Source organism: Gorilla gorilla, chromosome 1 (assembly GCF_029281585.2).
Source record: "Gorilla gorilla gorilla isolate KB3781 chromosome 1, NHGRI_mGorGor1-v2.1_pri, whole genome shotgun sequence".
Classification (NCBI taxonomy): domain Eukaryota; kingdom Metazoa; phylum Chordata; class Mammalia; order Primates; family Hominidae; genus Gorilla; species Gorilla gorilla.
The window spans coordinates 186,696,093-186,721,824 of NC_073224.2; the positions used below are offsets into that span (position 1 = coordinate 186,696,093).

The 25,732-nt window shown below is 47.9% G+C and overlaps 1 protein-coding gene and 1 long non-coding RNA gene across 25 annotated transcripts in view; one reads left to right on the forward strand and one right to left on the reverse strand.

Moving 5' to 3' along the window:
* LRP8 (LDL receptor related protein 8) overlaps positions 1-25,732 on the forward strand; it is an 80,702-nt gene that overhangs the window by 50,993 nt on the left and 3,977 nt on the right. For 4 of the 24 annotated variants that reach the window (XM_031011259.3, XM_055349280.2, XM_055349319.2 and 1 more), the window contains 13 exons: positions 500-622; positions 3,597-3,635; positions 4,892-5,011; positions 5,085-5,210; positions 9,592-9,766; positions 11,841-12,068; positions 13,677-13,795; positions 14,034-14,173; positions 15,636-15,777; positions 17,770-17,922; positions 18,781-19,005; positions 21,060-21,128; positions 25,399-25,571. In XM_031011259.3, the coding sequence (XP_030867119.2) occupies positions 500-622; positions 3,597-3,635; positions 4,892-5,011; positions 5,085-5,210; positions 9,592-9,766; positions 11,841-12,068; positions 13,677-13,795; positions 14,034-14,173; positions 15,636-15,777; positions 17,770-17,922; positions 18,781-19,005; positions 21,060-21,128; positions 25,399-25,571 (1,832 nt within the window). The remainder of the gene's footprint in view (positions 1-499; positions 623-3,596; positions 3,636-4,891; positions 5,012-5,084; positions 5,211-9,591; positions 9,767-11,840; positions 12,069-13,676; positions 13,796-14,033; positions 14,174-15,635; positions 15,778-17,769; positions 17,923-18,780; positions 19,006-21,059; positions 21,129-25,398; positions 25,572-25,732) is intronic. The other 20 variants (XM_019018793.4, XM_019018799.4, XM_055349331.2 and 17 more) reach the window with 8 other exon arrangements.
* Positions 6,316-20,176, reverse strand: LOC129524274 (uncharacterized). The gene is made up of 2 exons (XR_008668039.2): positions 19,764-20,176; positions 6,316-10,487 (listed from the first exon to the last, which is right to left on the reverse strand). It is a non-coding gene; the product is annotated as an uncharacterized lncRNA (long non-coding RNA).

The window sequence follows — 25,732 nt, forward strand, 5'->3', positions numbered from 1 at the left end:
CACACTGATGTCCCCATCTGAGCATTCCTCACCCTTGCTCTGCACCCTGAGCTCCTAGAGGATGAGGAGGCTCTTAGGAGTCTCTGGGCTCCCACCCCCACCTCTACCCCTCCCAGCACAGCACCTGGCACAGGAAGGTTTGCCAAATGGATGAAGTCATTAAGTAATGAGCACCAAGACTCAAAAGAAGGCCGTGTGTCTGTTCTGAGGAGTGGCCCTGGAGAGAGGCAGGGACAGGGAAACAGGAGATCTGGGTTTAGTCCTGAATCTGCCAGCCAGAGTGCTGTGTGACCCTGGGCAAGGCCTTCCCCCTCTCTGAGCTTCAGTCTCCCCATCTGTACACTGAGGTGCCTTGGCCAGGTGTCCTTTGAGGACTCCTGAGTTCAGCCACTGGTTCTGTTTTTGCTGGGGGTGGCTATGGCATGGGGATTGGGGTGGTGGGGAAATTGTCCTAGCACCACACTGACTCTGATCCTCGCCCCTTGCCCTCTCCTGGCAGCACTGGGCACCTGCCGTGGGGACGAGTTCCAGTGTGGGGATGGGACATGTGTCCTTGCAATCAAGCACTGCAACCAGGAGCAGGACTGTCCAGATGGGAGTGATGAAGCTGGCTGCCTACAGGGTGCGTGTGGTCAGGGCACAGAACACATCCTCTGTGAGGATGCCCTAGGCTCTGGTGACTCTCCAGAGGGCAGAGTTGGGAGGAGTTTCCCCTTGGTCCCCAAGATGCATTTTCCCCCAGAGCATCACTTGCACCTAAATCACCTGGCTCCCTTTCCATGGGGTCCTAGTAGCACCAGAATTGGATTTGTAAGGACTTTGCCAAAGCTGAAAGACACCTAGGGGGACATGACAGAGCACTTGGGAAGTCCAGCCCCCACCACTTGTCCAGGTCCCAGCTGGTGAGTGGCTTCCCTCACTAGTTCCCAGGCTGAGCAGAGGCTGAGTCTTGCTCCCCAGGGAGCCCCTTTAATTCTCAGATGGTTCTTCTGGTCACCACCTGCCCTCTGCAGGAGCAGGGACCCTCATTCACTAGTCATCTTGGGGAATGGATAACAGGCTGGGCAGTGTAGCAACTTCCCCTATCCGGGGTCCATGGGGCAAAGTCCCCCCAGGAGATGGTCAGTCCAGCCTCTAAGGTCTCTCTAGAGCTGCTGCCTGGTCCCTCCTAGGACCTCAGTCCTGCAAGATGAGACGCAGATCCCCACAGCCCTGCCCAGCTACATGAGGCTTAGCCTCCTAATCATCCCTGGGATCCTGTCCTGTGAGCAGAGCTTCCTCAGGTCCTGGATTTACCTGTCTGTCCTGGGCCACCCTCCAGGGACCTGTGAGGGACTGGAACTGGAGCTCTGCTTGCCTCCTGTGGGCCCCAGCCCAGCCCTTCTTGTCCAAGGTCTCACAGGCACTGTCCACTCTCTTGTCCGGCCCAACAGAGTCACCTTGTGAGGGTCCCCGCAGATTTCAGTGTAAGAGTGGCAAGCGCGTGGACGGCGGGAAAGTGTGTGATGTGCAGAGGGACTGCCGGGACTGGTCGGATGAGCTTCTGAAAGTGTGGTGCGGTGCCTGTCTACGCCCACTGGCTGGACTCAGTCTCCTACCATCCCCCTCCTGGTATCTGGGCTCGAGGCCCTCCAGTGCCCCCTGCCCTGACACTTTCTGCTCTGACCCTCTCTTTGGATTCATGTGCCGTCCTATGGCTTCACATGGGGCTTTTCGCCCCCAGGCCTCTGGTCTACATCTCTACAAAGTGCTAAGAGCTTGTCCATCCCAGGTACTAAAAAATTATGTTTTCTCTCACAAACTTGGCCTTTCCTCATTCCTTCCCCGTTCAGACCTCTGAGACCTTCTGGAACTTTCTCTCCTCCTCGGTGTTCCTTCCCTGCTGACCCAGCCAAGGCCCTGGGCTCTGAGGTCTTCTAGCCCCTTGCAGAAGATCCAGCAGAGGGAGAGGTGGGCACAGCAGGCAGGCAGCCAGGTGAAACACATCCCAGGGCCACTGCTCAGGCCATACCTGTGTGGGAGTAAGGCAGGCCTTGCAGCAGGAGGTGGCACCATCCTAAGCCCTGAGGAGTTCGGACCTGATGGGGAGACGAGACTTGCAGGCCAGACTAAAGCGAGACCTGGATGGAAGTGGCTGCCCTGATGTCGGCTACAGCTGTCAGGGTGGGTTCCAGGCTAGAAAGAACAGAGGCTCCAGGCTGTAGGTAGGGTGGGCATCCCAGAGAACATGCTAGAAACCCAGTGTGGACTCCAGGAAGGTTCATGAGGTTTTTTTTGTTTTTTGTTTTTTGTTTTTTACTGTTCCCAGGTTAGGGCTTGAGGCAGATTTGACAGAGAAGCCCTGGGAGGACAGAGGCTAGGTCAGTCCCTCCCTCTCCTGGCTCCTGGCAGACTGTTTCCCCAGCACCTCCCTCCTGGGTGCTTAGAGGAGGTTCATCCTCCTGAGCTTCCCAGGAAGAGCATATTTCCTTCCCCTTTTGAAGATTAAAAAACTGATTGTGAAAGGAAGAGTAGTTGAGTGAAAGTGACTCAGCTTCTACCTGAGCTGGCAGGAGACAGACACTCCCTCTGCCTCCAGGCCCTGCCAAGAGAAGTCCCAGAAGAAGGAACTTGTGGAAAAAGAGACAGGGAAGCCAGAACTACTGAGCCTAGCTCCCCCAACACCCAGATTTGGAGTAGCCAGGGACCACTGTCCTACTAATCCCTCTCTTCTCTCTCGTCGTTTGCATGACACACCAAAGAGGAGTATGTACACACGTGCTTGTGTCTGTGTGTGGCCTCTGTCTCTGTGTTGGTGAGAGGCCGGTGTCTGTATCCATGTCTTCTTCTCTGAGTAAAGCAGGGGAACTGCATTCATGCATCTATGTGTGTGACCCCATGTATGTGTGAATGTATCTGTGGAGTCCATGGGACTGTTTGTGCTCTGCACATAAGCTGGTGTGTGTGCATGTAGTTGTGTGCATGCTGGTGTGTGCATGTAGGTGTGTGCAGTGACACCACTTCTTCCTGGCCTCTGGCCTCTCTGCACCACTCTACCCCATCCCCCTCCTCTCCTGGCTCCCCAGCGGAATCACACCCAGGCTAGGTAGAATTAAGAAGGACTGAAGACTTCCCTGCAGGCATTTGGGGAAAGGTTACAGGGACAGACAGGTGCAGACCTGCTCTCCTTTCTCTTCCCCTCACCCACCTGAGCCCTGGAGGACTCTGTGCCTTCCTTCATCAGAAGCCAGTCACTTTGAGCTCTCTCCTTTCCCCTTCCCCCTTTCAGGGCCATCCCACCTACACATGCCACTTCATCAAGTGCTCAGTAAATAGAATTGTTGAGTTGCTGCTAGCTGCAAAAGGAGAGGAAGGAGGCGAGTGGATGCATGATGGGGGCAGTGGGTGAGTGGGAGGACAGATAAATGAACGGTGCTCAGGGAATAACACAGGAAAGGAGAGGTCAGGGAGGGCTCCGAGCGACTGAAAGATTCCTAGAGGTGGGAGCTGCTGTGGCTCAGCCCACCTCCAAGGGTCTGAGGCTTCCCAGGGCTGGGCCTGGCTGAGTCATCCCTGGGTCCCCCAGTCATGGAGTTGCTATGGTCTTGTTCTTTCAGTTCCGCCAACATTCCTGGGAAACAGGAGGAGGCCCAGGGGTAAAGGGGTTATTCCCTAAGCATGGCTCAGGCTGGAAGTGGGGGCACCCCATAGCTGTGCATGGCCTGGGGTGGGCAACTCAGACCAGCTACATGCATGGCCATGGCTGGCTCAGCTCAGCACTGCTTGGCTTGGCTGGAGTGGCAGTGCATGAGCCTGGGGGGCAGAGGGGGAGAGGGGCACGGCACCTCCCCGTGGCTTGTGGAATTAACCTTCTGTGACTCTAAAGCTCAGGAGAGGCTGTAAGAGCATTGGTCCTGGATTCCCTGACCTCCCCTAAGACCCTGCCAGAAGGTAGTGAGGGAGTGGAGGATGGGGAACCAGAACCAGATGACCTCTGGGCATCCCTTCACCTCTTGCAGCAGGTGGTAATCCTGGAACCGGGCCCATGACAAGATGGAGGAACAGGGACAGGTGCTGAGAGGAGAGGAGTTTAAAAACCCATCATATTAGTTCATGATAGGAGAGAATTGATTTAGCAATGGCTCCATGTTAAAAAAGGCCCAGGAGTCTTAAATAACCACAAGCACATTAGGGGGGGCATCCTGTGTTGTTCAGGTTCCTTCTGGGTGGCAAACTAGCTCTGGGCCCTGTCCAGACAGGGACATGGACAGATGGAGTGAGTCCAGAGAAAGGCACCCAAATGGCAGGAGACCAGATATCAGTGCTTTAAGGGAGCCTGTGCACCCTGGCCAACCCCACACAGCAGAGCTGGGAGCACAAGCAGAAGCCTCAGCAGGCAGTGCTGGTCCACAGTGGAGCCGGCTGCCCCAGGAGGGAAGTGGGCTCCCTGAGGCTGGAGATATTTAAGCAGGGGCATTTTGGAAGGGATTCTTAGGGTATCCTGAGGGTTGGATGTGACACACACAGGCCCCTTCAACTCTGAGGTCACGAGGAAGGAGGCGCTGTGAGAAACATGTTTGTGAAAGGAAAGACCTTGGGCCACTGGGGAAGGCCTAGCTGCCTCCAGCTTGGTGGTGGACAGAGCCCCAGCCGGGAGGCCGGGGACCTACGTTCTGGTTCCACTCTACCCTGTCTCTGTGTCTGGCCTGGAGTAGGAATCTGCCCTCTCTGTGCCGCCTGCTGCCCAGAACACCTGGTAGATGAGGCTGAGGCTCAGTGAGGTTGTGGAGCCCTCCTGCCTCTGTGGGAGTCCCACTGCCCTGAGGCTCTGCTTCTGCTCTAGGTCCTACCCCTGCCCTGCCCCCACTCCTCCTGGGCTCCTGGACCTTCAGGAGCCCATGTCCCTCCCCAGGGCTGAACGAGTGTCTGCACAACAATGGCGGCTGCTCACACATCTGCACTGACCTCAAGATTGGCTTTGAATGCACGTGCCCAGCAGGCTTCCAGCTCCTGGACCAGAAGACCTGTGGCGGTGAGACCTTCTCCCACACCCCCAAGCAGAAGCAGATCCTCTTGCTGGTTCTGACTCCTGCTCCTCCCCACAGACATTGATGAGTGCAAGGACCCAGATGCCTGCAGCCAGATCTGTGTCAATTACAAGGGCTATTTTAAGTGTGAGTGCTACCCTGGCTACGAGATGGACCTACTGACCAAGAACTGCAAGGCTGCTGGTATGGACACCCCAAGGGCAGAGGGGCAGCTCTGAAAGGGATACAGGAAGCAGCGTGCTTCCACTTGTGAGGAGTGGGCGTGTACATGTGCGCACACACGAGAAGGCAGGTTGTGTTACTGAGAGGTACAGGAATCCTCGGTCCCTTGTCTAGCTTGGGAGAAAGAATTCAGCCAAGAGACAATTAGTAACATAAGCCGAAGGTTTATTAAGGAGATAAGAGTACAATCTAAGACAGGAGCAGGCTGACCCAGCTGGGAGCAGCAGCAATAGCTGTGTTTCTTTAAAGGGACAGTGCGCTCTGAAAGGTGAGGCAGAGTGGGGCAGCCTGCTAAAAGAGAATGAACCAGCAGCAGCCCTAAGAGTTCTGCATTGGGTTTTTTTCTTGAAGTTCCTGTCTCTGTCCTAAATCTCTGCCGTTTTCTTTGTCTAGTTTTCCCATTCCTGCTTTAAGTCCCTGCCTGTTCCTCACCTAGTTCCCACCCAGGCTTGTGGGACCTCCCCTTACTATTAGCTTGTGTGCATGCCCAGCTCTGGGCACAAATACTACCTAATGGTGCCATCACTCGTTACCACCACCCTAGGAAGGTTGTATAGCAGTCAAATCTGATTGGGCCTGCATATTTCTTAGGGATTTCCCCTTTGCCCTTCCCCTCCTCCTCAACATGCAGCTAGCTACATTCTGATGGGAGAACTGCAGAGTGAGCAGTTTCTGGGCATCTTAAGGGGCATTCCTTTCTGCACAGGTATTTCCCCTCCTCTCTGCTCATATCTAGCATGAATGTTTTGGGTGGTCTCTAGGTGTGAGATTTTCTAGACTTCCCTTTTCTCAGGGACTCCCCCTTCTGCTCATGTCCAGCTGTCTGCCTACTCTAGCAGTTGCACACACAGTGCTCAAAAGTGTACATACACATCACACACACAACGCACTGCACACTAACACCCACACAGACACTGTATAGAGCCACCCAATATAGCCCACAGAGATGACACTCATACAACAGAATATGAACCACACAGAGACTACACACACAGCATACGGAGTCCACACAAAGAGCACGACCTGGGCAGACCTACACATTGATCAATTCCGCCAGCAGAATTAATTCATTGTATTCAGTTGTTTATATTGAACACCTAACATTGTAGTAGACACTGGGGATTCAGCAGTAAGCAAAACAGATGCAAATCCCTGTCTGCCCTCAAGGGACTTATAGTCTAATGGGTGAGCCAGGCTAGAAATCAGATAAATAAATAAAATATAGTGCATGGCAGATGGCGATAAGGGCTAAGGAAAAATAGAAAGTAGAGAATGGGAATAGGGAAGTCCAGGTGAGCAGGGGGTTCTAGTTTTAAATGGAATGGTCAGGGAAGCCCTCACTGAGAAGGTATTTGAGTAAAGAAGGTGAAGGGGGGTGGGTGTGGTGGCTCATGCTTGTAATCCCAACACTTTGGGAGGCCTAGGCAGGAAGATCACTTGAGGCCAGGAGTTCAAGACTAGTCTGGGCAATGTAGTAAGACCCTATATCTAAAAAAAAATTTAAAAACTAGCCAGGTATAGTACCATGCACCTATAGTCCCAAGCTACTCAGGAGACTGAGGCAGGAAGATCCCTTGAGCCCGGGAGTTTGAGGTCACAGTGAGTTATGATGCCACTGCACTCCAGCCTGGGTGACAGAGTGAGACCTTTTCTAAAAATAATAATAATAATAAATAAAAAGGGAGTGAGGGAGGTGAGACAGTAAGCTACCATGCAATTATCTGTAGGAACAAGCATTTCAGGCTGAAGAGACAGAAACCGCAAAAGCCCTAATGCAGGAGCATGCCTAGTATGTTCAAGGAATAGCAAGGAAGCTGGTACAGTTGGAGCAAGGAAACTAGGAAGAGATGAAGCCAGAGAGGTGGCTTGGGGCAGCCCAAAGGGCCTTCTAGACCATTGTAAGAGCCAGCTCTGGATTTCACTCTAACTGGGGGGAAACCATTGAGGGCTCTGAGTAGGGAAGGGACATGGTGTGACATTTTATTCTGACTGCAGTATTGAGAACAGACTGTAGAGCACAAGGGAGAAGGCAGGGAAACCACTTAAGAGGTCATTGCAATAATCCAGAAGCGAGGTGATGGTGGCTGAACCCTTATTCCCACATTATTACTGTGGGAATAATGAAAGGTGGACAGACTGCAGATATAGTGCAAAGGCCAGCCAACAGGATTTGCTTATGAATTGAATGTGGAATGTGGAAAAAAAAGTTACAGCAACTGAAAAAATAAGATTGCTACGTATGGGCTTGGGAAAGATGGTGAGGGAAGCAGGTTTGGAGGAATCTTAGGCTGTTTTGGACATGTTATGTTTAAGAAAACTGGTTAGGTATCCAAGTAGAGATATTGAGAAGGCAGCTGGATATATAAGTCTGGAGTTCATATGCAAGTTAAATACAATATACAACAGATAAATTATAACAATACAGCAGCCATAATACTGACATGTAGCCCATAAACCCAAAAAGTGTTAACACCCAAACTGTACAATATGTAACTCATACATTAGTATATCACATATAACGTGTAACCTGTTCTTGCCCCCATATAGAACACATGTAATACATGACACAGATTATGTACATGCACTGGAGACAACATGCAACTACCCATGCATATACAGAATCCACACACATGAATATTTCAAGTGCAATTACATAAAGTCTCAAATAATAAACACAGGGGGTTCCTGTCACAGTCACAGCTGTCATTTAAAATCACTCCAACATGCCCCTTTAACCTGGCTCCTGCCTTCAGGGAGGTGAAGTGTCATTACTGTCATTTTGGGGTGAGGGAAATCACAGCTTGTCAGTGGCAGAGCTGGCCTGGAACTCAGCTTTCATCCTTGCCCCTTCCTGCACCTTGAGTCCATTCTCCATGCTCTCTATTTGTACCACACTTCTGTCTCACTCCCACCCTGCTTTGAATTAGTCTCCATCACTACACACAGGTCACACACCCAGCCCCAGGCCCTACATGACTCTGTGCTGGTCCCATCCTCCAGGGAGCACATTAGCTTGGCAAAGATGCACAGTGACAGGGACTGGTGGCTGGCAGAAGTGTCAGCTGGAAAACAAGAGAAGGAGGCACAGGGAGCTTGAGGGGCAGGTGTTACTAGGAGCAGCCCCTCAGACAGTGTTGGTGCCTGAGAGTGGCCCAATACATCTAGAAACAGCCTGCGGGAGCTGGTGCTAGGCCCTCAGAGGCCCATGGGACAGTGTCCTCCCATATGGAGTAGCCAGGAAAGTCTAGGTCACTTATTTATCATCTTAAAATCTAACCCTAAATCTAAGAAAAATACAGGTTTTGTGTATACATGAGCAGTTGTATGTTGTCTCTACTGCATATATATAATCTGTGTTGTATATCATATATGTCCCATCTCTGCCATTGGCTCAGGATAGAGAACAAACTCACCCAGCTCATAGGACCCTTTGTGATCTGGCCCCTGCCAATCTCTGAAGCTCATCTCTTGCTATGTCCCCAATACTTTCTATCCTGAATTATCTTTTTTTTTTTTTCCTTTGAGACAGAGTCTCTGTCACTCAGGCTGGAGTGCAGTGGCACAATCATGGCTCACTGCAGCCTTAACCTCCCGGGCTCAAATGATTCTCCCACTTCAGCCTCCTGAGTAGCTGGGACTACAGGCATGTGCCACCATGCCCAGCTAATTTTTTTTTTATTTTTTTTTTTAGAGATGGGATTTTGCCATATTACCCAGGCTAGTCTCAAACTCCTGGCCTCAAGCAATGTGCCAGCCTCAGCCTCCTAAAGTGCTGGGATTACAGGTGTGAGCCACTGTGCCTGGCCCCTAGTTATCTTTCTAAGACACTTACTTGCTCAGGTAGTTCCTTCTTGAACCACAGCAGTAGGGCCCAAGCAGAGAAGATGGTAGTTGCTGGAAAGAAATACATAGTAGGTGGAAGAGACAACCTGAGCAAAGGCTCTGAGGCAGGAAGCCCATCCATGGCTAGGTAATGGTATCTGGTAGGTGGAATCAAGCTATGTTGGAGAGGCGAGTAATGAGGCTGGACAGGGAACTTGGGGTCACACTGTGGAAGGCTTTCAGTGCAGGCCTAAGGAGAAAATGGGGAGCCATAAAAGATTTTGGAGAAGTTTGTATCTAATAAAAAGAATAAGAATCTTCCTGCTATGCGTGGTGCTCTGCATCTTCTGCTTTCTGTACTCATTATTTCATCTGCTCCTGCAACCTGTAAAGTAGGAATTGTCACTACTATTTTAAGGAAAATGGATGTGTCAGCCAGCAAGCCAGTGGCAGAGTCTTGGTCTCCAGGCTCCCTGCCTCTTGCACTGACTCTTTCTCTTTCAACCTCCCTGCATGGCAGCTGGCAAGAGCCCATCCCTAATCTTCACCAACCGGCACGAGGTGCGGAGGATCGACCTGGTAAAGCGAAACTATTCACGCCTCATCCCCATGCTCAAGAATGTCGTGGCACTAGATGTGGAAGTTGCCACCAATCGCATCTACTGGTGTGACCTCTCCTACCGTAAGATCTATAGGTGAGCGGCCATATCCTCTGCAGCAAGGCATGAAGAGTGGGGGTGAGGGGTGGTGACAGGTGAGGAGGGGAGGAGTGGTGTCTGCCTCTAGAGCTCCTCAGGACAGAGTTGGGACTTGGGAAGAGATGCAGGATCACAGTGGATATGGAACTTCTGGGACTTTACTGGGGCTGGAGTAGTCTGAGGGCTCCCTTGGGTTAGCAGCTTTGAGCCCCAAACACCTGGGATTTGTCTGACCTCTGGAGGCCTAATATGGAAGCACAAGACACAGGAACTGTTTGGCCAGGGCAGAAAGGAAGAAATCCTGGCTTTGGGGAGGACTTTCCAAGCAGCTCACATCCCTGTGTGTTGGAACCTGGGGACTTAGACCTGGTCCCTGCCCAGAGGATCCCACTCACAACACAGTGACATCCATTTGTGATGATCATGAGAAAGTACAGAGGAGGCCTCCGAACCCACCTGGGCATCTGATCTGGCATGCCTTCCTGGATGGCATCACCCCAAGGCCAGCTTTTCACTGTCTTTGACGCCACAGTCAGTGGACCTGGTGCTTGGGAAGCTCTTCACACACTGGAGGAGGTTCTCTCCTAGGACTTTCTCAGATGCCAGCACCTGCCCCACTGCATGTCTGGGCCCTCTTCAGGCAGTCATGTCCTTTCTTTGTCCTGAGATCCACTTGGCAGGAATGCCGATGACCAGGCGCTGGGTAGACACTGAGTCACTGATGAAAGAATGATGGGACAGATGGGTGGAAGAGTGGATGGAAGCAAATATAGCAAGTGCTACTCACTGACAACTAGATTCCTGCCTCCCTGCAACATACAGACACTCAGTTCACACACACCCAAAAACATAACTAGAACAATGCCTGTCCAAGAGTTGTAACTGAAAGAGGCAGGATTTGGTGACAGACTAGATATGGGGCTGATGGAAGAAATTTACTCCTTCATAGTGAATTTTGGGAGTTTCAGGTTTTTTGGCTTGGGAGGTTTCATGAATGGTGGTGCTGTTCTCTGATGTGTGAAGCAGTAGAGGAGGATCAGGGCTCAGGGGTTGGGCCGTCTGGTTGGCCGAGGGGAGGGGAATGGGGATGAACAGTTTTGGACATATTGAGTTCAAGGTGTCCATGGGACATCCAAGGGGAGCTAGTTAGCTTTGCAGTCTGGATCGCAAGAGAGCTGTTGGGATTGGAGACTTAGTTATTGATGGCAGTGGACACTAAGGAACTAATCACCCAGAGAGAGGGCAAGAAGAAGAAAACCTCTGGGGAAACAGCATTTGCTGTTTTGCTAATGTTGCCTCCTGAGTGTCTACTGTATTCTTAGCCCTTCTCTCCATTCTCACTGGCACGGTCATTCTTCAGACTCTCTTAATCTCCCACCCAGATGCTGTAACGTCCTCCTAACCAGTTTCCCTGCTTCATTCCCTCTCCTTCCAACCCATCCACTCCATAGATGCCACAGTGAACTAACATGCTTATTGGACTATATCCTCTGGCCTGTCTAGTTACCACTGGGGATAAATCCTAATTCCTTGGCATGGTACTCAAAGCCCATCAAGATGGGGTTCCTGCCTACACCTGCTTGCAGTCTGACACCCACATAAGCAGCTCCCCTAAGTATCTCACTGTTCCAGAGCAGACTCACCTCTGGCCATTTGCACAAGCCTTTCTTGTTCCCAAATGGCTTTCTGTCCTGGTGACTTCATGCTCCTGGTGAACTCGTCCTTCAGGACTCAACTATAAAGCCTTCTCCCGCCCTCTGGGATGAGGCAGTCTCCATGCCTCTGCTGCCATAGCCTCTAATGCTTTCCATAATCACATTGTATATCTGGCTCGCCCTAATGGGCAGAGCTGTGGGACAGCCCCACCTTAGAAAGCCAGAGACCGTGGCCCATGTAAGTCTGTACCCCTACCCTGGTACCCCAGGGAATGTGTAGAGTGGAAATTATCCACGTTCCTCTAAAAATCTATTGCCATGGCCCAGATGGAAGAGAGGGGAAGGGTGCACAGGTAGCTCCAGATGGGCCCATGGGTGGAACATCTGCCCCATGGTCATCTCTGTTTTCTCTTAAGCGCCTACATGGACAAGGCCAGTGACCCGAAAGAGCAGGAGGTCCTCATTGACGAGCAGTTGCACTCTCCAGAGGGCCTGGCGGTGGACTGGGTCCACAAGCACATCTACTGGACTGACTCGGGCAATAAGACCATCTCAGTGGCCACAGTTGATGGTGGCCGCCGACGCACTCTCTTCAGCCGTAACCTCAGTGAACCCCGGGCCATCGCTGTTGACCCCCTGCGAGGGTGAGTGTCCCAACTGAACTTCCCATTCTCCCACCATAGGTGCTCAGTCCTCTTGTGTCTGTCACAAGAGCTATCTTGAGGGTTCTAGAAAGCTCTGGGCCACTCAGACACAGGCCATGGGGAAGAAAGTCTTGTTAATCCCCAACCAAGGTTCTCTGGGCATTGGTCACCAAAGTTCTCCCTGGACTCTCCCACCCACTCGTTATATCGTAGAATTGGAGCGTCTCAGAGCAGAGTAGGGCTCTAGAGATGGCCTGGTAGAAGCTCCTGGGGGAGGAAGCCTTTCTTCAGGCTGCTGTAGGTGGGCATCTGGCAGCTGCTCACATACTTCCAAAGACAGGTAGCTCATTACCTCCCATAGGGCCTGTTTCACTGTGGGGCAGCTCTGCTCATTAGAAAATGGGTCTTTTCCCCTCATAATGCCAAATCTATCTCCCTGCAACTTCCTCCATTGGCCTCTGGAGTTACATAAAACATGTCTATTCCCTGCCCTGTGAGAGAGCCAGCAAGATTTGAGGACCAAGATCACTGGTCTGTTCTGCTTCAGACTGCCTACCTCCATCCTTACCCCTGTTGCCTATGGTCTCTGGGCCCTCACCACCTAGGTTGCCCTGCTCTGGCCACCCCTCAATTTTGGGAGTTAGGGATTCTGAACAGAACAGGACTCCCTCTCTCCCTCAGTGTGGATATCTTGAGATGGTTTTTTTAGCGTTATATCATGTTAAGTTTAACAGAATCAACAGCTGCGTCCTACTGCTATTTCCTTGTTAAACAGGGATAAGAAAACCCTCTTCTTCGAGCAAGGGCAGCTGGTGAGGGGTGTACCACATGGGAGGTTATGTGAGGCCTTGGGAAGTGACTGATAGCTGCCATTCACTAAGCATGGGTCAGGTGCTTCCAGCACAGAACTAGGCACTCTGACAGATACGGAGCCTCTCCTCTTACCCTCACTTCATCCCTGTTCTCTGTCTGTTCTCATGCAGACCTTGTGTTGCACCTGCCACATCCTGTCCCTCACATCATAGAGTTACACCCAGCCCAACCCCAATCCACTGTGGATCGTCAGGGTCCCAGCAGGAAACCCACTGCATACTCAAGATAATCAGAGGAGGGTTTAATAAAGGGACTATTTACAAAGGAGTGGGTTAGGTCTAATTTACTACCTTGGATTAGTAACAGTGGGCTGCTACTGGCCCTAGTAGGCCTGAGGAGACAAAAGCAGGGAGGGTTACCTGAGTTAGGAAGCTCATCCACTTTCTCCTCTGAAACCAGAAAAGAGAGGGCTTACTAGGGCCTTCCCCACACTGACACCCTAGGGCTCTAGTTAGTTAGCACTGCTAGAAGTGGGAGAGATGGGGTCACAGGCTATTCAGCTGACTGAGTCTGGGTGCAATCTCGGAGAATAGTTTTCCTCAAGTTCTCAAATGAGGTGAAGGCTAAAGTGCCTGCTAATTCTAAGATTTGATGGTTCAAAAGAACTTTAGAGGTCTTCTCAGTCCCTACTAAACATAAACCACAACTAGTCAATGGGTTATTGAGCTCTTGTGACTCAGACCACCCCGGTCATGTCCCCAGCAAGAAGGCAAATTGGGTTATTTTGTCTTTTAGGTTCATGTATTGGTCTGACTGGGGGGACCAGGCCAAGATAGAGAAATCTGGGCTCAACGGTGTGGACCGGCAAACACTGGTGTCAGACAATATTGAATGGCCCAACGGAATCACCCTGGGTGAGCCCTGCCTTTCCTGGGTTGGGGGCCTATTCTAGTGCCTTGTCCTGATCACTGTCTGGAACTCCATGAGTCTTGTTTCTGGGTCCTCTCATGGTGCCAGTGACTTTGTTTCCTAATGGTTGCCGTAGGCTGGCCTCAGTGTGAGGCCTAGAAATGTGGGCAGGGAGGGGTACAAAGGAACAGAGCTCCAGACTGGGGTCCCAGGTTCATGACCTGATCCTGCTTCCTTCCCAAGATCTGCTGAGCCAGCGCTTGTACTGGGTAGACTCCAAGCTACACCAACTGTCCAGCATTGACTTCAGTGGAGGCAACAGAAAGATGCTGATCTCCTCCACTGACTTCCTGAGCCACCCTTTTGGGATAGCTGTGTTTGAGGTGAGTCCTGTAAGGAGAGGCAAGGGCCCGCTAGGAAGCTGAAGCCTAGAAAATGCTTGTTCAAATAGGATGAGTCCCTGAGACTTGTTCAAATGAAAACAGGAACAGGGAAACCAACTGATTTGTTTGTAAACAATCTGTGAGCTACCTGCACACAAAGGCTCTGCAGCCCACTCTCCACCTGGCAGCCTTTCCCATGCTCTCTTCCCAAGATCCCTCTCCCAGAGCACTTCTCACAGGTGAGTTGCTAGGCATGTATGTTTCCTCTCTGTGCCCTCAGCACCCAGCACTGTAACCCATGTACAAAAGGCACCCAGTAAAGGGAGGAAAGGAAGAAGGAACATACATATCCTTAGAATCATTTACTGGAAGAAATGGCCTGAGAGATGCTGTTCAATTCTGCACACTTTTATTGACCTCTGCCAGACCCTGGGGTCACAGAAGTGAATCAGACACTATCCTAGTCTCAAGAAGCTCCCAGCAAAGTGAGGAGCGAAGACCCTCCTGTGCCCTGACCCTAATGACTTTTCTTCTCCGGGAATGAAGAAGCCAGAACCAACCAAGGTCTCACACCTTCACCTCTTCCCGAAAACTAACTCCACCACCAAGGGGAGGGAAAGCAAAGGGATGATGGTCTGTGGTTGGCATTGGCAGGATTTGCTTGCAGCAAAGTTACTCAGCACTGCTCTGAAGTTGTGGGCAAAGCTCCACCTCTAAGTCCAGCCCCTGCTTTAAAGGACAGGTGTGTTGGTACACAAGTGTTTGTGCTTGTTTATATACATGGCATGTACATGTAAAGTATGTGTATGTGCATGGGTAAATATAAATGCATCAGAATAAAAGTGTGCATTCCTCTAAGTGCTGGTGCTTATGTGTGTACATACATATACCAAGATGTATTTAGACTGCATATTTAGGGGCAAATGTAGCTTTTTGTGTGTGGATGAACATTTGGGTATGTGTTTAGATCTGTGTATGAGGATGCACAGTTGTACCTGTACGTGTGGATTTGCTGACAGATGCACATCTAGGCTTATATGGACTAACCATGTGGACTCGTGTGGATACCCAGGGGCTACAGGAAGCCCCGCAAGGCATAACCCTCATAGCTCACACATCCCTTCCAATCTTGGTCCCAGGCCCCAGTAATGATAATGCTATAGAGATTTAACCTTGGGTTTCTGCTGGGCTCTAGCAAGCAGGCTTAGTTCAGCATGAATGAGTAATGTTGTGGCTGTCAGTTCAAAGCACAGAATCACCGAATAATCCTCTAAGATAGAAGGGAACGAGGGGACGTGCATCACAGATTAGAGGCCGAGAGCCCCACCGTGAATCCATAGACAGGACAGATCAGGGGAGATTTCAGGGCAGTTCTTGTGACTATGGTTTGGGGCCAACCCCTCAGACTGAGGTCATGGATTTACACTCCAGGCCTCCCATCCTCTGCATCTATACCCCACAGGACAAGGTGTTCTGGACAGACCTGGAGAACGAGGCCATTTTCAGTGCAAATCGGCTCAATGGCCTGGAAATCTCCATCCTGGCTGAGAACCTCAACAACCCACATGACATTGTCATCTTCCATGAGCTGAAGCAGCCAAGAGGTGAGCTGTCTCTGGTCCTAGGTCCCAGGTCCCCTGACTGTGTCACTGTGTCCTCTCCTTTCACCAGGCAGGCTGTGTTCACATTCAGGTCACAACTCAGCAACCCCAGGAATAATAACAACAATCCCTCTTGTTGGTAGAGTACTTTTTCATCATATATTTTGTCTCATTTTACCTCAAGTTCTTTGTGAAATAAGGCTGGGTATAAATGAATATATAACTGTCCTGTTTTTGCCAATCCTACAAAGTGTGGGTATTACTCTTCTAACAGTTGAGGAAACGGAAGCTCAGAGTGGTAAAATAATGTTAGCAGGTGGCAGAACTGAAACCTAAACCCAGGTCTATCTGGTTCCACAGCTGCTTTCACCATGACACACTGCATCTAACTTGCTATTTGTAGCCATTCTGCAGTAGTATAAGCTAATGTATCCGAGGGCCATATAATAAGTCAGCTTATTGGTTGGGAATAGAATCTAGGAATCCTACTACTAGGTTGTCCCCTCCTCTATCACTAGGATATACTAATTCTAACTGTAACTGAAGTGTTGGCTGCCAGGGTGAAAGAGGGAAAGCAAGGGAGTGTAAGGAGATAAGATTGGTGCCTGATTCTAGACCTAGAAATTTAAATGAGAGACATAGTATGTGGCACAGGGAAAAATAAAAACTATGGGCTTAATGGGCTTTGGAGCCCAGCCGACCTCAATTTAAGTTCTATCTCTAGTCCAGACATGGTGGCTCATGCCTGTAATCCCAACACTGAGAGGCTGAGGCAGGAGGATCCCTTGAGCACAGGAGCTCCAGGCAGCAGTGGGCTATGATTGCATTACTGCACTCCGGCCTGGGCGACAGAGCAAGACCCCTACCTCTTAAAAAAAAAAAAAATTGCTAGAGTATAGGTTTGACGAATTTGTTCTCTTTGAGCCTAGGTGTCTTTATTTGTCAGTCTGGGATGTAACGTCCCCACCTCTCAGAATTGTTGCAAGGATTAAATGAGAGTGTAGGGATAAAACACTAGGTATGGTGCTGGAAAGTACCCAATAAAAGTAGTAGGGAGGCCAGGCATGGTGGCTTATACCTGCAATTCCAGCACTTTGGGAGGCCAACACAGGAGGATCACTTGAGCCCAGGAGTTTGGGACCAGCCTGGGCAAGAAGGCAAGACTCTATCACTACAAAAACTATAAAAATGACCCTTGTATGGTGGCATGCGCCTATAGTTCCAGCTACTCGGGAGGCCGAGGTGGGAGGATTTCTTAAGCCCAGGAGTTTGAGGCTGCAGTGAGCTATAATTGCACTGCTGCACTTAGTCTAGGCAACAGAGTGAGACCCTGTCTCAAAACATAAAAAATAAAAAAAATTTAAAAAGTAGAAGGGCTTCACAATTGCAGAGATGTGGAACCAACCTAAGTGTCCATCGACTAATGAGTGAATAAAGAAAATGTGGCATATATACACCTTGGAATACTACTCAGCCATAAAAAGGAACAAAATAATGTATTTTGCAGCAACTTGGATGGAGCTGGAGGCCATTATTCTAAGTAAAGTATGATAGGAGTGGAAAACCAAAAACTATATGCTCTCACTTATAAGCAGGAGCTAAGCTATGAGTACACAGGGGCATACAGAGTATAGCTAAGCTATGAGTACACAGGGGCATATAATGGACTTTAGAAACTAAAAATGGAGAAGGTAATAGCGGGGCTAGAGATTTAAAAAAAAAAATTACACATTAGGTACAATGTACACTACACTTGGGTTACAGGTGCGCTAAAGTACCAGAATTCACCACTATGTAATTCATACATGTAACAAAAAACAACGTGTATCCCAAAAGCTCTGGGGGATAAAAAAGAAAGAAAAAGAAAAAAAATGTGAAAAAAAAGGATAGGGCAAGCTTTTTGAGCAAGCCAGGTGGGAGAGGCCTCATCCTCAGGAGGCAGGAAGACCTGGCATGTCCTGTCTGTGCCCCAGCTGTCTCCCTCTCTGCCATTAGCTCCAGATGCCTGTGAGCTGAGTGTCCAGCCTAATGGAGGCTGTGAATACCTGTGCCTTCCTGCTCCTCAGATCTCCAGCCACTCTCCCAAGTACACATGTGCCTGTCCTGACACAATGTGGCTGGGTCCAGACATGAAGAGGTGCTACCGAGGTAAGCAGACCTTCCAGGAGGGATGGCCCCTGGCAGTGTCAGACCCTACCCTGCTGAAATCTTCCCTTGGCTTCTGGGACACAGTATGCTGCTGGTTTTCTTCCATCTTCCCTGGTTACTTGTTGCCTTTTGGGGGTTTCTCTTTTTTACCTTCCTTGAATGCTCATGCCCCCAGGATCCTTCCAAAGCTTTTTCTCACTCCCAAGGAAAAAATGCACATATACATAAAACATTTTAAATTCAGTTTCAGGGAGTTTCTGGAACCCTTTAAAAACCTCAAGTTAAGAACCCTTAATCGCCGTGGCTTCAGGTACATGCAGATAACTATATATTTGCCTGTTTCTCACCTAGAACTTAACAAACACTACACAGCAGCCCTTTTGCAATATAATTGGGACTAATAGTTAATACTTCAACCACATACACAGATTCATGTCCTAATCTTGATGTATAGCCAAGGCCTTTCATTTGAGCCTAAGTCTACTGCATTATTAATAATTTACAGGTTCAATTGTTTAAAGTGGAATAAGAATTTCAATCTATTGGTATAACAATATATGAGTGTAAAATCCTTCTAGATTTATCTGATTTCCCCTCCCTACAGTCTTTTTATTGCTGGTCTTACTCACAACTAATTCCACAGCAATGTTTTAATGACTCATCTTTATTGAATCAAAGTGAAGTGCTTAGCATTCAGCTAAAGAAAAGATCATAGCCCACTGGGGAGATTAGGAAAGGCTTCACAGAAGTGGCATTTGAGCTACACCATGAAGATAAGTTCCTAAGTATATCTCAGAGGCAATAACTTAGGCAACAAAATTATCTGTCCAAGTGACCTCCATGGTATTTCCCCTCCAGCACCTCAATCTACCTCAACTACGACGTTAGCCTCTACCATGACGAGGACAGTACCTGCCACCACAAGAGCCCCCGGGACCACCGTCCACAGATCCACCTACCAGAACCACAGCACAGAGACACCAAGCCTGGCAGCTGCAGTCCCAAGCTCAGTTAGTGTCCCCAGGGCTCCCAGCATCAGCCTGTCTACCCTAAGCCCTGCAACCAGCAACCACTCCCAGCACTGTAAGGAAATGAGTTCTGCATTCTTTCATGACATGGGAGGGCTCCTAGGGAAGCCAGGAAGGGGGTATGTGATAAGACAGAACCTACCAGAGCTGAATACTGCATATCTTTGAGGAGGTTACTGCATATCTGAGAGGGAGGTAGAGTACCCGCCTGCGATTTAGGACTCCTAGGTGCCCCTACCTTACAGAGGGTCTTGTAGGAAGCTGAGACCCTGTGAGCCTCAGTTGCTTCTCTTACAAAGTGGAAATAACCACCCTTCCACAACCTGCTTCACAAGATTGCCATGATAGACAAAGGTGTAACCGGTATAACCGGAGGTGCTCACGCACACAGCCGTTGCTGACTCTGCGAGGGTGTGTGTGTCTATGTTTCACAAAGTTCTGATGTGTATATGGGGAGGTGTCCCTTGTGTTTGGAAAGCTCTGATCTCAGTTCACAGCAGGTCCCCAGATAGTAATATCTACAACCATGGTCTCCTTATACCTCTTTCCAACCCTGGGATGAAAATAATTAAGTTCACCACTTATTAAATCATTGGGAGCAGTAATTGTCACCGCTAGAAATGTTCTATCTCATTAATCAGCAAATACCTTTTTAATTGAGTTACCTGCCAGAGGGAGTTCATTTAAAACGATAAACTATCTTTTTAATTTTTTCCCCTACATGGACAGCCCAGAAACCAAGCTGCTTGGCAGCATCTTCCTAACTGGTCCTATTTGCCAGCAGAAGCTGGCTTTTTGGAGTGGAGCACTTACTCCGAAGTTTGCAGAGGCAGACGGAGCATGTGTGAATTCCAGTTCCTCTCATCTGAGGGCAGAGCCTCTCACCAGCTTCTCCTCACTGGCTTCCTCATGCTCTAGGTTTTAATATCACTGTCCAGTGTTCGCTGTGGCCCAGAGCAGGGAGGACAGCAGGGAGGACACAGTTAGCTCTGGAAGCAAGCAGTGCAGCTTTTTCTCCCCTTAACTGTTAGATTCTCTTGGAGTAACATGGATAAACAGTCACATTGAGAGAGGATGGGCCTTGGGCCATTGCCGGGACAGTCATCTCACCTGCAGCAAGTGTAGATGATAGCTCCTTTTCACACCACAGGGAGCTGTCAGGAGGATCTAAGGGAAAAATGCTTTCTGAACTATAAAGTGCTTCACAAATGTTACAATGAAGATGGTTATAAGAGTGAGAAAGACGGCATGGCATAGTTTTTCGAAAAGACAGTAAATTTTCCAAGCACTTTTCAGTTTAAAATGTGCTTTTACATATCTTTTTAAAATTTAGACCCTATTCAACAACCCCATCCCACTCTCCACCCTCTTAGAACTAGGCAAAGTTGTGCCAAGCATTTTATATTCATTTTAGATAAATTATTTCATTTAATCCTTACCGTATCCCTAGGAGGTAGGTAATATCACCATTTTAAAGATATAAAAGTATAATACCATGTGCTGTATTTATAATATATAATAATTTGCCCAAGGTCACATGGGTAGTGAGTAGTAGAGCTGGGACTTGAACCCAGAAGTCTGACACAGAAGTCTGTGCTTTTGATTCCTTTACACTATACTATGTCCCATTTCAATTACTTATGAAAAATAATCTGATAATGCAGATGGACAGACAGCTCACCAAAAACAGTACTGGCAAAGCAACAGATACTGATGGAAAAAGGAAAATGACCTAGTCCATCAGCAACATAAAGACCTAAGTGCTCACTTTGCCATGCACAGCCCCCAGCTTCCTACTACCATGATGCTGTGGAAAGGGTATGGGACTTGGGACATGAGTCCTGGGTTCAAGTCCCAGCTCTGCCACTTTTCTGAAACCCCTCAGTTAAGACTCAGTTTCCTTGCCTGTAAAATGGAGATAACCTCTGTCCTGCTTGCCTCACAGGAGTTGTGATAGGATCTGGAAAGACTGAATTATTAGGCAACAGCCAGGATCATCATTTTAGAATGAGGATGAGCAGCAGTTGGGTAGTTCTTACCACTTGAGGCCAGTAGGGGCTTGGACACACAGTGATAGAGCATCATTCTGCAAATGTTTGTGTTTTGCAGATGCAAATGAAGACAGTAAGATGGGCTCAACAGTCACTGCCGCTGTTATCGGGATCATCATGCCCATAGGTGAGTGTGGCCCCCAGTCACTGAAGAGAAAAGAGAGACCCTGCTTAGGCCTAGGGAAAAGCGCTAGCAGGGTAGAGAACTTGGCCTGCCCTATTGACTTGTTCTGCCCTTGCAGCCTTCCTGCCCACCTCCCAGTCCTGATTTAATTTGGTTTTTTAGCCTAGCACACAAGGCTCTTCAGGACCTGGTCCCAGGTGACCTTCCAGGTACATCCCCATCTCCCCACCCCTCGATTCACACTCTACACTCCAGCTATGTGAAGTGCGGCTCTATGATCCCTAGGAACAGGGCTGGTATCTCTTGCTCACCATTCTCCCCAGCTCCTGGCAATGTCTAGCACATGGTAGGATATCAAGGATTTGTTGAATTAATGAATAGAGCTGCTTACCATTCCTTTAATAGGTCATACTGTCTTGTTTTCTTTCTGTTTGGTTTTCAACAAGTATTTATTAAGCAGCTACTATGTGCCAAACTCTGATAAGGGGAGGAAAGGCAGTTAAAGATGAATAAGACATGGTTCTGTCCTACAAAAGTTTATAGTCTTGTTGGAGAGACCCACATAACACAGATAAGTTCATTACGACCTGGTAGGTCCTAAGGTTAAGCTGCATGCACTGACTTCAGAGACAGTGCTGAGGAAACACTTAACTTGGGCTAGGGGAGGGGGAAGAGGGAAGAGGAGGTTTCCTAACAGAAGTGATATTTGAGCTGGGTCAGCCAAGTGAGGGAGGATCAAGAACAGTCCAAGCAGTGAAGACAGCACGAGTAAAGCCAGGAGTAGGAAATGGCCTGGAAGGGTCAGGGTGGGGTAGGTTTAGAGCTAGAAGGAGATCAGTATGTCCAGAGTATAACACTTTGTTAAGACCTCACAGAGAATCATGGGGGCTGATTCATTCTCTTCCACCCTGATGACCACACGGTATCCTGTACACCCCTCTCTTAGCAGTCTCATCTCTTAGCAGTATCTTTGCATTCTGATTGTCCATTCAGAGCTTTACCTCCCTTACTTGGCTATGAGTACTTCAAGGACAGGAACTTTGTCCTTTTATCCTGGGAATCTTCAGTATGCCGAGTTAGTCAGCAAATGTTTTAAAAACTTCTCCCCTGTGTAAGACACTGTGCCAAGTGCCAAGGATCCAGGGAAGAAAAAAATAAAGACTTTAAGAGCTTTCAGTCTTTAATCAGGCAAAAATAAAGTCCTTTAAGGTAGATGTTAATACATGTCATTATGTGCTATGATAGGGGCATGTTGGATATAGATAGAGACAGAGGAACAATGTAATAGTGGCATAATACTCTTGTGAAGGGATGGTAGAAGGAAAGGTAATTCCAGAGTAAAAGTGGCGTTTCTGGAGAAGACAGCATTTGAATTGGCCTTGAAAGGCTTCACCAGGAAAGATGATGGTGAGGTGATTATTCCAGGATTATTTTGATTGGAGTGGAGAAAGATAAATCTACCCCTTTCTTGCCATCCTTTGCCCTATAGAAAGAGGCAGATATATGCTGTTTTGCTGACATAACTCACTCTGAAATATTCAATATTTTTAATTTCTGCTAATCTGAGGAGTGAAAGATGAGTATTATTTCCCTGACATTTCCCTGTGAGGTAGAGTATATTTTCGTAAGCTTATCAGCCCCTTTACTTATATTTTATCTGTTATGAATTGCCCACTCACAGTCTTTTCTTATTTTTCTATTGGCTATCTTTTTCTTATTTATAGAAATATTTATACATGACAAATATTAAACCTTTAAAATATATGTTACAAATATTTTCTTCCAGTCTGACATTTGGTTTTAAAGTTTGTTTATGGTATCTTTTGCCATGCATAAATATGAAACTTTTAAGTATCAGATCTGTCAATCTTTTAAGATTTCTGGGTTTTGTGTCTTGCTTAAGAAGGCCGGCCTCACTCTAACTTATTAAAATATCTCCTGATGTTTTTCTTTTCTACTTTAAACTTTTTTTTAGTATTAGGATATTAATCTATTTGGAATTTAAATTTTAGAGTATGGTATGAGGTAGAGATTTAACTGTTTTTTCTCTATATACCTGTCTAGTTTCCCCAAAACCATCATTGAATAATCCATACTTCTCTCCTGACTTGCACGTCATCTTTATTATAAACTACATCCCATACATACTTTGATTTGCATCTAAGCAGTTTATTTTCCTTCACCGATTTATATATTCCTACATACTATTAGCACAACTTCATGATATGTTATGCTCACAACATCTTCTCAGCTATTTTTATTCAGTTTCTCTTCTAGGTGAACTTCAGAATAATCTTATCAATTCTACAAAAATTTTGGTGGAGTTTTTATCAAGATTGCTTTAGATATATGAGTTTATGTGAGGAGAATATACCTTTTTATTATATTAAAGCTTCCCATCCAGAAATGTGGCCTATTTATTTCAGTCTTCTTTTACGTCCCTCATCAGAATTTTATAGATTACATAGGACTTGCGTATTTCTTCTTAGGTTTTCCTAGGTATTTTATAGCTTTTGATGGGCTATTATGAATGTATTTTTATTCCATTACTTTTTCTTTTTCTTTTTTTTTTTAAGAGACAAGAAGATCTTGCACTCTTGCCCAGGCTGGAGTGCAGTGGTGCGATCACAGTTCACTGCATCCTCGAACTCCTGGGCTCAAGGGATTCTCCCGCCTCAGCATCCCGAGTAGCTGGGACTACAGGCATGCACCACCACACCTGGCTAATTTTTTTAATTAATTTTTTTGTAAAGACCAGGGCTCACCATCTTGCCCGGGCTGGTCTTGAACTCTTGGGTTCAAGCAATCCTCCTGCCTCAGCCTCCCAAAATGTTGGTATTACATATGTGAGCCACTATGCCTGGCCTCCGTAAATTTTCTAATTGGTTCTTGCTGATTAAAAAGACGGCTAATGATCTTTTATGTTGATTCTTGATTAACTAAAATTATTTCTGATAGTTTTTCACCAGCTTCTCTTAAGAGTGTCTAAAAATACAAATAGCTGTTAATAACAGTTTGGTTTCCTCCTTTCTCATATGTATTTATTTATTTACTTTTTTTTTTTTTTTTTTTTTGAGACAAGGTCTCACTCTGTTGCCCAGGCTGGAGTGCAGTGGCACGATTGTGGCTCACTGCAGCCTTGACCTCCCAGGCTCAAGCAATCCTCCCACCTCAGCCTTCTGAGTAGCTGGGACTACAGGTGCCCACCACCATGCCCAGCTACTTTGTATTTTTTGTAGAGATGGGTTTTCGCCATGTTGGCCAGGCTGGTCTCAAACTCCTGGCCTCAAGTAATCTGCCTGCCTCGGCCTCCCACAGTGTTGGGATTACAGGCGTGAGCCACCGCACCTGGGCTCCTTTCCCATATTTATACCCTTAAATTTTTTTCTGGCCTTACTGCATAGCTAGATCTCTAAGACAATAAATATTAGCAGTGATAACTGCCTTGTTCCTGTCTTTAATGCTTATCAATTATTGTAATCTTACTAAAACAGAAACCCCTTCCATAGCATCCTAGATAGGTGATCATTCAGCCTCCACTGGGATGCTCAGAGTGACTGCTAATCACCTTACAAAGCTACTTGCTCCATTTTTACCCAGCTGTGTTGGAGAGAGCTTCCTCCTTTAATCATTAACATAGTCATTTATTCTAAATCAGAGCTTGTGTTGCCCTCTGTGTCTCCTTCTAGAGATGTTCTTCTTCAGGTGGAGCCTCACCTTTGGAAATAAACACTCTGCCTGGCCCCATCCCATTCTGCCTGGCCCCATCCCACTCTCCACCCCCCAGTTTTGGGAGAGAATCGTTTTCTTAGAGAAATCTAGGGAAGCAGCAGCATTAGGGCAAAGGTGTGGTAAAATTCACTCATTCATTCAGCACGTGTTACTAGGCACCTAGTCAGTGCTAGGAACTGGGCGTAGAGAGTTTAAAAACAAAAAAAAGACACAGTCCCTACCTTGAAAGAGCTATCTAGTTGGGAGTACAGATACATAAAGTAAGATACTGTGTGTGATCTGGGAGCACACATGAGAGAGCAACTGACTCTGCCCACAGTTGGGGAAGACTTCACATTTGAACAGGATCTTGAAGGATGAATAGTTAGTAAAGGAAAGAAGGGATGAGAGATGGGCTTTCAAACAGCAGTAAAAGAACATGCAGAAACACAGCCTGAGGAGCAAAGGGCAGTAAAAGTGGAGTGGTGACAAGCCTTGTACAGATGTCTGAGCAGTGGGTTGGAGCCTGCTGGAGGTCCAGTGTCCTGTGCCCTTCCTCCAGTGGTGATAGCCCTCCTGTGCATGAGTGGATACCTGATCTGGAGAAACTGGAAGCGGAAGAACACCAAAAGCATGAATTTTGACAACCCAGTCTACAGGAAAACAACAGAAGAAGAAGATGAAGATGAGCTCCATATAGGGAGGACTGCTCAGATTGGCCATGTCTATCCTGCAGTAAGTATTTCTCACTGGGAGAATTTCTACCTTCTGACCATCTTCCATCCTTTCTTCCCCTCCCATCCTTTCTTCCTTCCCATCCTTTCTTCCCTCCCTTCCTTCCTTCCGTCCTTCCCTCCCTCCTTTCCTTCCGTCCTTCCCTCCCTCCCTGTCTTTTT